Source organism: Petaurus breviceps, unplaced genomic scaffold (genome assembly GCF_028583685.1).
Source record: "Petaurus breviceps papuanus isolate PSGF00001 unplaced genomic scaffold, PetGlider_PUasm1.0 91023, whole genome shotgun sequence".
NCBI lineage: Eukaryota > Metazoa > Chordata > Mammalia > Diprotodontia > Petauridae > Petaurus > Petaurus breviceps.
In genome coordinates this window covers 50,896-63,879 of record NW_027187398.1, presented here as the reverse complement: position 1 = coordinate 63,879, position 12,984 = coordinate 50,896, and the positions used below count along the sequence as shown (strand labels likewise).

Sequence of the window (12,984 nt, the reverse complement as noted above, 5' to 3'; positions counted from 1 at the left end):
TGGCCTCAGAGCTGCTTCCTACTTTAAGAAAATAATTCTGATAGAAGTTTATAGGAACAATTGGAATAAGTGTAGGTGATGACAGGAGGCAGAGAAATCAATTAGGTGACTGTTGAACCAAGAAGTAATAAAGGCCTAGTAGTGACCATCTCAGCCGCTGAGAGAGGCCAAGGGGAGATGTTTTTTAGTAAGCTTTTGTTCAAGGTTCCTCAATTCACCCTTCATAGAAGTGGCTATCTACTCTGCTTACTTGTAAGGCCTATATAGTCTCTCTACCTCTGAATGATATCATCTCAATCATCCCATTAGATATTGCACACATAAGAATGGAAAGGAGTGTTGAATAATCTATTCTTGGTTTTCCCCCTCTTTAAAACAGAGGCATTTTTCACCCTGAAGAGCAGAGGAGAAAGGAACAGATTTACAGTCAGAAAATCCCTTAGTAATTCTGGACTGTGAGTTATTACTGTCTCTGCTTCTGGATTTCTTTCACCTTGGATGCTAAGAGAAGTTACTAAGTATTATTAGGAAGCAGACTGATTACTGGCTATGGTCCCTAATATGGAAACTGTTAGCTGTCACCATGCCCCATGTATGATCACAGGCTGAACCCTAAGCCCCAGGGGCTATATCATCATCCTGTCATTATAATGGCTAGCATTTATAAAACACTTGTAAGGTTTGCAAAATGATGTACAAATATCATCTTTGTTTTTATGCCCAGCAACCCTAGGAAGTAGGTGCTATTTTTATCCCCATTTTGCAGATGAGGAAACCAAGGCAGACAGAGGTAAAATGACTTGTTTGCCTAGGGACACTAAGAAGTGAGTCCAGATTCAAACTCTGTGCACTAATATATAGATGCCTCCTCTATATAGATTCTGTACAGGTCAGTAAAGGAAAGAAATGGAGAAAATGAGAAGGTATTAGTGGGTTGGGATTTGCTGAACTGTATTTTAGAGAAATTCACATTGTAGAGAAACTCACTTTCTCTTAATGACTTGGGTAAATAAAGGTATAGATGACAATCAGGTCAGAATCACAGAATTTCAGAATCTATCCCATAAGTGAGGATTGCCCTCCTCTCCCTCCAATAGTTTACTCACATCCTCAGCTTCTGCTTGGACCCATCACCTCTCAAGGCAGTCCATTCCATTTTGGGCAGCTTTATTGTTGAGAAGTGTGTCTTGATATCAATCCTTAATTGGTTACTTTGCACCATCCGAATCCCATTGCTTCTGATTTGACCCTCTGGGCTCAAGCAGAACACATTTGATCCCTCCTTCATGTGATCGCCCCTCTTATACTATCATGTCCCTCCAGTATCATCTTTTCTCCTGAGCCAACAGGGTCAGGAGGGACAAGGAACACTTTGGGTGACAAAGTCAGGATCCAGAAGGAATGAAACAGATATTAGTATGATGGCTTCAAAGAGAATTAGATGAAATTTATTAGGGATAAATGGAGAGTTACATTTGGTTTTAAAAACTCAACTTTATAAGTATGATGTGACATTCAGAAAAGGCTAATGTAATCTTAGGCTACATTAAGAGAGTGTAATGTCCTGAACTAAGGAAGCAGGCCATTGAGGGGAAGACAAAAGGAATAGGAACTCTGTCATCAAGAATTGGAAGAACTGTCACATGGAAGGGTGATTAGACTTGTTCTGCTTGATCCCAGAGAGCGGAACCAGGAACAGTGGGTGGAAGTTACAGAAAGGAAAATTTAGGCTCAATATAAGGAAAAACTTTCTAACAGTTATAATTGTATGCAAGTGGGAGTGGTTGTCTCAAGAGACAGTAGATTTCCCCTCACTGAAATCTTCAAGGAAAGACTAGCTGACCCTTTGCCTGGTGTGTCACATGGTGATTCTTGTACAATTTAGAATAGACAGCTACTAAGATACTCTGAGATTTTGTATTTTGATAGATCAACCTAAAAAACAAATCTAAGTACTGTTGATTTGGTGAATTTAATAATGCTTTTAAATTTAAATTGATTCAAATAATTTCATTTTTTCTTATCAGTCTTGGAGAAGAAGAAGAAACATTAGAAGAACTCTCAAAAGAATTGAAAGAGAAGGATGTGTATGTTGGGGTACTTTTTTTTTAATAGATAGACTAGTCACAATTCTTGATTAAGATGGGAATATTTTATAATTAATCCCAACCCATGTTCTCTAACATGAATATAAAGGGTCAAGCTTTAAGATGTTCTCAGAAGGTTCAGCTAGGTGGCACAGTGAATAGAGCACTGGCCCTGGAGTCAGGAGGACTTGAGTTCAAATATATTCCCAGACTGGTCACACACTAGCTGTGTGACCTTGGAAAAGTCACTTAACCCCAATTGCCTTGCCTTCCCCCTCCCCCCCCAAAAAAAGTAAACTCTAAACCCAAAGCATCAAAGGTAAAATGAAATTACATAAAGAGAATTAAAAAGAAGATGGTCTCAAAACCATTAAACCCCATAGCTATGGAACATTGCATATAATATCAAACTACATATAATATGGAACTTCTTTTTCCTCTTTTTTTATTCTTTGTTTATAAGAGATGGTTTTTTGGGAGGGGAGGGAGGATGCGTCGGGACATACAAGTAATGTTGAAATAAAAGCAATCTATAAAAATTAAGAAAAGAAAAAAACCCTTGAATCATATTCACACAGGTACAAGTCATTTTACAATTATTCACTTAGAAAGTTGGAACCTCTACTGCCCATAATTACTTTATGCATTCTCACTGTGCATTCTTCAGTTGTCTTAGTGACTTCGTCCTGTATATGACATAGACAAAGAGATTTCAAAGACTGTTTTGACCAGATAAGACCTTATTGTTGCATAATTGTAGGAAAAAATTTGTAAAATATAATTTTGGTGTGAACCCCAGTAAAGATGAAAGTAGTTATTTTTATTTGTAGAAATGATTTTTAAAGCTAGAATTTCATGTGTCATTCTAAGCTGCTTCTTCACAGATTGTGGTGTTTTTGATAACTCAAAGTTTTATAAAGTGTCCTGGCTCAAACACTGTATACTAGCTGCTTGACCATACTCAAGTCACTCCAAACCTCTTTGAGCCTCAGTTTCTTTTCTCTAAAATAGATATAACAATATTTGCAATATTCAGTTCAGTAATTCAGTAAACTTATATGAAGTACCTACTAGGTACTAGGCACTGTGTTAAATGCTGAGAATGCAAATAAGAGAAAGACAGTACCTACCTTCAAGAGCCGACAATCTAATGGGGGAAGACAACATACAAAAAGAGTCTGGGAAGGAGTGGGGTTCAGACTCGTTCAGATATGTTCTAGCTATTTGTCTACCTCTTTGTTCTCCTCTGTAAAATGGGGATATAATGTTTACACTACATGCTGCTTAGGATTTTTGTAGTGAAACTAATCCATAATCATAAATCAATATGTAAGTGTGTTATAATAATTATCACAAGGACATAATTGAAAAAGAACTAATTATCTATAAGTGGTGTTGGACTATATGACACCAACTCTATCACCTTTGGGAATTATATCAGAAAGTCTTGGGGGAGGGTCCTATTTAATATGATGAAAATGATACTGTGAATAGTATCATAAGTAAGTAAATGAATGTACTTTCAGATTTCCAGAAAAATCATAGGAGTTTTTTGATGGTTTGTTACAGTGTTTTTGAATAGCCTTTCCTAATTCAGTGTTTCCTTTTAAATTCTTTAGATCATTGACAGATATTCAGGAATTGTCCAGTATTTCTTGGGAACAAGGAAACTCTTGTAAGGAAGTACCCTGCAAAACACCTAGAACAAGCCATGGACCAACCAGTGTCAGCACTCCACTCAACCCAGGTAACCACAAGACAGAATTCTCTTAAGAAGTTCATCCAAGGAAGGTCAAGAGTTAACCAGACCTGGCCAGTGAGCTCAGTTGCTATTTTGTCTTTGACATTTGAATGTTCATTTGGGCCAAAGAGTACTGAGGCAAGATTATAGTAAATAAAAGAAATGTGTGCTCTGGGGAAGGAAGTAGATCATTAAGCTCCCAGTGCAAGTTTTACAAATGCCATTATAGAAACCGGCCTAGCTTGGTGAGAAAATGTCAGGTTCTTCTTAGTTTGCAAAAGGTGATGTGATTGCATTTAGGATTAGATACTTTTAAAAATTTCCTAAATATTGCATTTCTAGCATAGTGTATATCAGATGATTTTACTTTAGTCTGATGGGCCTGGTCCTTTGTTCTTGTTTTAAAATGTGATATTTGGGCTTAGACTACACACTTTTTTTTTTTTTTGCTTTTTGGAGGGGGGAGGGCAGGGCAATTGGGGTTAAATGACTTGCCCAAGGTCACATGGCTAGTAAGTGTGTCAACTGTCTGAGCTCAGATTTGAACTGAGGTCCTCCTGACTTCAGGGCCAGTGCTTTATTCACTCTGCCACCTAGCTGCCCCCAGACTACACACTTAATGGATCTGATTACTAAGCACAATGGAAACTATCTGGTATATTTAATTCCAAAACCAAAAAGAACCCTAGCCAGGGTTCTAGATCCATTATGACCTCCTGTGAGAAGGTCTTCTGTTAACTCTGCTGACTCCTTTTCAGTAGCAGGGGCAGCTTCATCCATCACCACTCCGTATAAAGACTATTCTGGAGGGAGTTCATCATCCCAACCTGAAGCCCAGGAAACCTCTTGCTGGGACAGCCAGAAGTCCATTAAGACAATGTCAAATATATTCATGACAACCAGCAGTAAAAAAGGCAGGAGAACTGATTTCTTCTCCTTCCCTTCTGAAATGCCTTCTTTTGGATTGACAGACCATGTAAGTAGGAGGATTGTATATTTATTATACATTCTTGTGCCAAAGTCCAACCTAGCTCCTTCCTTTTTATCCTGTTAGGTATTAGAAGTCCTGCCTTTAAGTAAAATTAACATTAATAAATCAGCCCTCTCCCAGTCATTTTTTCCTCAGGGAAATGAATGAATGAATGAAGCACTGTGCAAAGCACTGTCCTAAGTTCTGGGAATACTAATAGAAAAGGAAGGCAGGTTATACTCACATTCTCCTGAGAGATAATACATATACATATACAAGGTCTCAGCTGCAAGTTAGATAGGAAAGTCCGTCAATCAGTATACATTTATTGGGTGCCTACTATGTGCCAGTCACTGTGCCTTTAAGCTCTAGGGTCTATAAAAAAAGGCAAAAGACAGTCTGCCTCAAGGAACTCACAGTCTAATGGGGGAGACAACATACAAACAAATATACACAAAGCAAACTATATACAAGATAAATAGGAAATAATTAACAGGGAGAAGGCAATAGAATTAAGAGGGCTTGAGAAGGGCTTCCTGTAGAAGGTGGAATTTTAGTTGGAACTTAAAGGAAGCTAGGGACGCCATCACACATAAATGAAAAGGGAGCTCATTCTAGGCATGAGCACTGGCTAGAGAAAACACCCAAAGCCAATAGATGTATTATCTTGTTCAGGAAGTAACCAAAAGGCCAGTATTGCTGGATAGAAGTATGTTTCTGGGAGTGAAGTAGACTGGGAATGAGAACACTGGAAAGATTAATTAGAGAAATTCAAATCAAAACAACTCTTAGGTACCGTATTTCACGATTGGCTAACATGACAAAACAGGAAAATGATAAATGCTGGAGAAGATGTGGGAAAATTGGAACTCTAATATATTTTTGGTGGAGTTGTGAACTGATCCAACCATTTTGGAGAGCAATTTGGACCTATGGCCAAATGGCTATAAAAATGTGCATCCCCTTTGACCCAGCAATACCATTTGTAGGGCTGTATCCCAAAGAGACCATACAAGTAGGAGGAGGACCCATATGTACAAAAATATTTATAGCAGCTCTTTTTGTGGTGGCAAAGAATTGGAAATCAAGGGGATGCCCATCAATTGGGGAATGGCCGAACAAGTTGTGGTATATGAATGTAATGGAATACTATTGTGGTATAAGAAATGAGGAGCAGACAGACTTCGTAATAACCTGCAGAGACATATATAAACTGATGCTGAGTGAGGAGAACAGAACCAGGAGAACATTATACACAATTACAGACACATTGTATCTGTGATAACTGACTGATAGACGGGCTCCTCTCAGCAATGCAAGGTTATAAGACAACTTCAAAGGACTTATAATGGAAAAGGCTCCAAAGGACTCATAATGGAAAAGGCTATCCACATCCAGAGAAAAAATTATGGAATCTGAATGCAGATTGAAGCAGACTCCTTGCTCTCTCTTTTTCATTTTGTTTTATTTTTTCTTCCTCGTTATTCATTCCATTGGTTATAATTCTTTACAACTTGAACTAATGATTAATGTGAAGGTATATGTAGAACCTATATCAGATTGCATGCCACTATGGCGGGGAGAGGGTGAGGGAGAAAATTTGGAACTCAAAAATTTGTGTAACTGAGGGGCGGCTAGGTGGTGTAGTGAATAGAACACTGACCCTGGAGTCAGGAGAACCTGAGTTCAAATCTGGCCTCAGACACTTAACACAAAACTAGCCATGTGACCTTGGGCAAGTCACTTAACCCCAGTTGCCCTACCTCCCCCATCCAAAAAGCAAAAAAAAAAACAAAAAACCAAAAGCTAATGGAACTGAATGTTGTAAACGAATAATAAATAAATTTTAAAAACAAAACAAAAAGACACTGGAAAAGTAAGGAGAGGGCTAGATTATGAAGGGTATTTTGTTTTTTATTCTGGAGGCAACAGAGAGCCACTGGAGTTTATTGGAGGGCAGGGGAAGGTGTGCGTGACATATTCAGATGTGTTTTAGGAAAATTGCTTTAGTAGCTATAGGATGGCTTGGAGTGAGGAGGCACTTGAAGCAGGCAGACCCATTAAGCTATTGCAGTAATCCAGGTGTGAGGTGATGAGAGCCTTCACTAGACTGATGGCAGTGTCAGAACAGAGAAAGGAGTATATACTCAAGATTTTACAAAGGTGAGATCAGCAGATCTTGGGGTCGATGGGTGGAGGGTGAGAGATAATGAAGAATCCCAGGATAACTCCTAGGTTGTGAGCCTAAAGGGCTGGAAGAATGGCATTATCCTCTTGGTTGTTGTCCTTTGTTCTCAAAGAGGACCAAAATGACATCACTGTGCTAAAATCAAGTTTCAGTATGTCTTATTATGATAGATCAGACCAATAGGAGCTCAGAATGCTCTAATACAAGTTGGGCACAAATAGTCCATGTGAACATTTGCACAACCTGCATTTTCGTTGAGCTGTTTCACTTCTGCTTTGCTCATACAGGACAGCACCTTCTCTGATGTGGGCATGCTGGGCTGAGCGGTCTTGTGCCAATGTCTCCCATGTCACATAATCAATTCGAAAGTTCTTGAGAGACACCTTGAGAGTGTCCTTGTATCACTTCTTCTGACCACCATGTGAATGCTTGTCCTGTGGGAGTTCTCCATAAAACAGTCTTTTTTGGCAAACGTACATTTTGCATGCTAACAGCATGGCCAGCCCATCAGAGTTGTGCTCTCTGAAGCAGAGTTTTAATGCTTGGCAGTTCAGTTCAAGTACAGATCTGTGTCTGGTCCCTTATCCTGCCAGGTGATCCTCAGAATCTTCCTAACACAATTCAAATGGAAGCAATTCAGTTTCCTGGTTGTTGTTGTTGTTGGATGCATTATCCTCTACAGTAATAGGGAACGTAGCAATAGGGGAGGATTAGGGGGAATGCTAATGAGTATGATTTTAGACTTGACAAATTTAAGATGTCTACCAGATATCTTTTGGACTGGAGATGTGGGATTGGAGATCAGTAGAGTTTGGGGCAGGATAGATGGATTGAGAATCCTTAGTGTAGAGATGGTAATTAAATTCATGGGAGCTAATGAAATCACCAAGTGAAGTAATATAGAGAGAGAAGGAAAGAGGACCCAGAACCAAACCCTGAGGGAAACCTGTGGTTAGAGGGTGTGATACGGAAGAGTATCTAGCCAAGGAGGGAGAGGAGTGGTCAGATATATAGGAGGAAAATCAGGAGAGTGGTGTCCCAAAAACTTAGAGAAAAGAGAATATCAAGGAGGAGAGAGTGATCAACAATGTCAAAGACCGCTGAGAGGTCATGGAGAATGAGGACTGAGAAGAAAACATTGGATTTGGCAACTAAGTAACTGGAGAGAGCAGTTTCTGTTGGCAGCCAGATTGTAAGGCTTTAAGAAGACAGTATGGAGAGTAGAGGCACCTATTGTGGACAGCTCCTTTGAGTTTAGCTTCAAAACCTACAAAGAAGAGATATGATAGCATGAACGGAGGGGATAAGGGACAGTTTAAGCATGGGCATGTTTGTAGACAGTATCAAATGATCCAGTAGACAGGGAAAGATTAATAATAAGTGAAAGAATGGAGATAACAGAGGAGCCAGTCTGTTGGAAGAGACAGCATGGAATGGAGTTCCTTGTACAGGTAGAAGGGCTGGACTGCCTCACCATGTGAGACAGAAGTGAAGGGGGAGAGAGTGGCAGAAGACAAGCCAGATGGTGTTGGACTACAGCTATAGACTTCTTTTCTATCGTTTACTGTTAATTCATGTGTTCTAGTTAGGTTTCCCCCAATAAATTGAGTTCTTTGAGGGCAGAGTTCACATCTTATTCTTCCATATCTCCCAATTATATTATAGGCCATATATTTTATACTCAAAATTGGTAGTTTAATCTTTTGTCATATTGCTTCACTGGGTACCTATTTCTGTATTGTTCCAGAAATCAGCACTGATTCCTCCTTTTATTTTATTTTATTTTTTATCTGGGGTTTTTTTTGTAATTTATTTTTAGTTTTCAACATTCATTTCCACAAGATTTTGAGTTACAAATTTTCTCGCTATCTTTCCCCTACCCCCACCCCAAGATAGCAAGCCTACTGAGTACCCCTTCCCCCAATCTGCTCTCTCTTATATCCTCCCCATCCCTCCCCAACTTTCTTGTAGGGCAAGATGGATTTCTGTACCCCAATGTCTGTATGTATTATTTCCCAGTTGCATGTAAAAAATGGTTTTTTCTTAACATTTGTTTTTAAAACTTTGATTTCCAGATTCTTTCCCTTCTTCCCTCCTCACTCACCCCCACTGGGAAGATAAGCAATTCAATATAGGTTCTACATGTGTAGTTATGCAAAACGTTTCCATAGTAGTTATATTGTGAAAGACTAACTATATTTCCCACCATCCTATCCCACCCCCCACTTAACTCTATTTTCTACTTTGACCCTGTCACTCTTCAAACGTATATGCTTCTAACTACCCTCTCCCCCAATCTGCCCTTCCTTCTATCATCCCCCCTTTATCTCCTTTCCCCCTACTTTCCTATAGGGTAAGATACCCAAATGAGTGTGTATGTTATTCCCTCCTTAAGCCAAATTCAATGAGAGTAAAGTTGACCCATTCCTTTTCACCTTCCTGCTCTTCCCCTCCATTATAACCTTGCCTCTTTTATACTTCTACACTAAGGGACTGAAGGGCTTGGAATATGATATTCCAATTTACCCTGTTCTATGTCATTTTTTCTCTTTCTCTCATTATATTCCTCTCCCACTTCTTAATTTTATTTTTTAGATATCATCCCTTCCTCTTCAACTAATCCTGTGCCCTGTCTATGTATATGTATACACACATATACATACACTCACGTATGCATTTATGCACAAATACACCCTGCTTTACATACATATACATGGTTCCAGCCTCAGACACTTAACACCCACACACACACACAAAAAACTAGCCCTGTAACCTTGAGCAAGTTAACTTAACCCCAATTGCCTTCCAAAAAGGCAAAAAAAAAAAAAAAGACTGTTTGAAAGTACTCTTTCATTGAATGGCCATATTTTCCCCTGAAGCATTATACTCTTTGCTGGGTAGGTGATTCTTGGTTGTAATCCTAGCTCCTTTGACCTCCGGAATATCATATTCCAAGCCCTTCAGTCCCTTAGTGTAGAAGCTGCTAGATCTTGTGTTAGCCTGATTATGTTTCCACAGTATTCAAATTGTTTCTTCATGGCAGTTTATAATATTTTCTCCTTGACCTGGGAACTCTGGAATTTGGCTATGATATTCCTAGGAGTTTTCTTTTGGAGATCTTTTTCAAGAGGCAATTGATGAATTCTTTCAATTTCTATTTTGCCCTCTGATTCTAAAATATCAGGGCAATTTTCCTAGAGAATTTCTTGAAGGGTGATTTCTAGGCTCTTTTTTTGATCATGGCTTTCAGATAGTCCAGTAATTTTTAAATGATCTCTCCTGGATCTATTTTCCAGGTCAGTGGTTTTTCCAATGAGGTATTTCATATTGCCTTCTATTTTTTCATTTGTTTGGATCTGTTTGAATAGTATCTTGATTTCTCCTAAAGTCATTAGCTTCCATTTGCTCCAGTCTAATTCTGAAGTAATTATTCTCTTCAGTGAACTTTTGAAATTGCTTTTCCATCTAGGCAATTCGAGTTTTTGAGGCATTCTTTTATTCATTGGCTTTTTGGGCCTCTTTCGCCATTTGAGTTAGTTTATTTTTTAAGGTGAAATTTTCTTCAGTATTTTTTTGGGTCTCCTTAAGCAGGCTATTGACTTGCTTTTCATGACTTTCTTGCATCATTCTCATTTCTCTTTCCAATATTTCCTCCACTTCTCTTACTTGATTTTCAAAATCCTTCTTAAGCTCCTCCATGGCCTGTAAACAGTTCATTTTTTTTTTGGAAGGTTTTGATGCAGGAGTTTTGACTTTGTTGTCTTCTTCTGGTTCCGTGTTTTGATCCTCTTTGTCCCCAAAAAAGGATTCTTTGGTCTTATTTTGCTTCCTCTGCTTGCTCATCTTGCTAGCCATTTACTTGACTTTTGAGCTCTTTACCACAGTAGAACTCTGCTTCCAGAATGGAGAGAGCTATGTCCCAAATCACTGGGGTTTTCACAAATGTTGTCAGAGGTCTCAGGAGGGCACCCTCTCTAAAGACACCACAAGCTCTGGCACACTGCCATACAGCCCAAGACCACAAACCAGATCTAAGCAGGTCAAAGCAAGACCCTCTGAATGGTCACTTGGTCCCCCTATGATCTGCAGGCCAGGAGCTCCAGAGGCAGCCACAGGACAGCACCCCTGGGCCTCCTCTACCTCTCGCCCTGGGGGCAGGAGCCAGACAGCCCTCTTCTGTCACTCTGGTTCCAACAGAATTCCCCACTGACCTTTTAATTTCTCTTTGGCGTTTATGGGTTGAGAAGTCTGGAAACCACCACAGCTGCCAGTGAGTCACATGCCTAAAGTCTGCTGGGGCCAGTCTGTGCTGCTGGTTGGTCCACCCTGGGGCCAGGACCTGGTGGCTCACGTGGGACTGCTCTTAGCTCCCAGTTCAGTGTGATAGACCCTTCCTGTCAGCCTGCCATGCTGCCTTCAGCGGGAGATTTGTTTCTCTCTGTCACTCTGTGGGTTCTGTAGCTCTAAAATTTGTTGAAAGTCATATTTTATAGGTATTGGAGGTAGTTGGATCTGGAGCCTCGCAAAGTTCCTGGTTTTACTCTGCCATCTTGGCTCTGCCCCCCTGATTCCTCATTTTATTAACCAAATTAGGTAGGGTTATTTTGGGGGTGCATGGTAAAGAACTGAAAAGGGGAATTGATCCAGTTCTTCTATTTGCCCACATTTACAATCATTTTTTCTCCAAATGAGTGATTTTGTGGTTAATTAACCACCACACACACAAAGAAAAGACATTAGACATTAAACTTCTGTATCCTAATGAGGTTTGTTAAAGGATATTCTGTGCAGTTCAAGGAGAGCTGGAGATGTTACAGGAGTGCTATGGTTCCTCTAGTACTTGACTTTCCTCTACCAGCTATCTAGGCAGCTCAGAAACCCTTGATAGATCTTTCAGGAATTGTCAACTCCCGTGTGGCTTTTGGGGGTGCAGCACCAACGATAAGGTGGCAGAACTACAGATGGGACAGCCAAAGCACCTTAAAGAGAGTGTTAGCACCAAAGATAAGGTCACTAGCTTTCCCTTTTAAAAAAAAATTCTTTATTTTTAGTTTTCAACATTTACTTCTATAAGTTTTAAATTTTTGCCCCCCTTTCCCCTCTCCCTCCCCAAGACAGCCTATAATCTGATATAGGCTTTACATATACATTCCTATTAAACATATTTTCACATTAGTCATTTTGTATGAAAGAATTATAACAAACGTGAGAAACCATGAGAAAGAAAAAACGAAAAGAGAAAATAGTCTGCTTCTCTCTGCATTCAGATTCCATAGTTCTTTCTGTACATGTGGATGGCATTTTCCATCATGAGTCCTTTGAAAATGTTTTAGGTCCTTGCATTGCTGAGAAAGGCTAAGTCTATCAAAATCAGTCATCACAGACTGGCAGTTACTGTTTACAATGTCCTCCTGGTTCTTCTCACTTCATTGAGCATCAGTTTATATAAATCCAGGTTCTGAAGTCCACCTGCTCATCATTTCTTATGGAACAATAGTATTCCATTACATCCACATACCAAAATTTGTTAAACAATTGCCCAGTTTATGGGCATCCCCTCAATTTTCAGTTCTTGGCCCCCATAAAAAGAGCTGCTATAAATATTTTTGTCCATGTGGGTCCTTTTCCCATTTTTATGTTCTCTTTGGGATACAGCCCTAGAAGTGGTATTGCTGAATCAAACCAGCTTTCCCTTTTTATATCAAAAATTATCTCCTTCTCAAATGCTTATACTTATGTTTCAGGTTCCTTCTTCCTAGTAATTTTATGGCAGTGACAGGCTAGATGACATGACAAGCATTTTTTCTCTCAGCATTTGGAAATCTATTATCCCTAGGAACTGGGATGCTATTAAAAGCTGTTCCATTTAGCCAGAGATCTATTTGAAACCATTAAGAGATCTTCCCAGCATCTTAGAGGGGAATATTAGGGAAAATGAGGGGTGGGGGGGAACAAACAGACCATGCAGAGTATGTTAAGGAGTTTTTCCTTTGTCTTC

At 39.5% G+C, this 12,984-nt stretch overlaps 1 protein-coding gene across 1 annotated transcript in view; it reads left to right on the top strand.

Annotated features, from left to right (window-relative positions):
* TEX14 (testis expressed 14, intercellular bridge forming factor) overlaps positions 1–12,984 on the top strand; it is a 165,828-nt gene that overhangs the window by 132,396 nt on the left and 20,448 nt on the right. Inside the window, exons 22-24 of the mRNA XM_069078160.1 lie at positions 2,028–2,087; positions 3,707–3,834; positions 4,587–4,804. Of these exons, the coding sequence (XP_068934261.1) occupies positions 2,028–2,087; positions 3,707–3,834; positions 4,587–4,804 (406 nt within the window). The remainder of the gene's footprint in view (positions 1–2,027; positions 2,088–3,706; positions 3,835–4,586; positions 4,805–12,984) is intronic.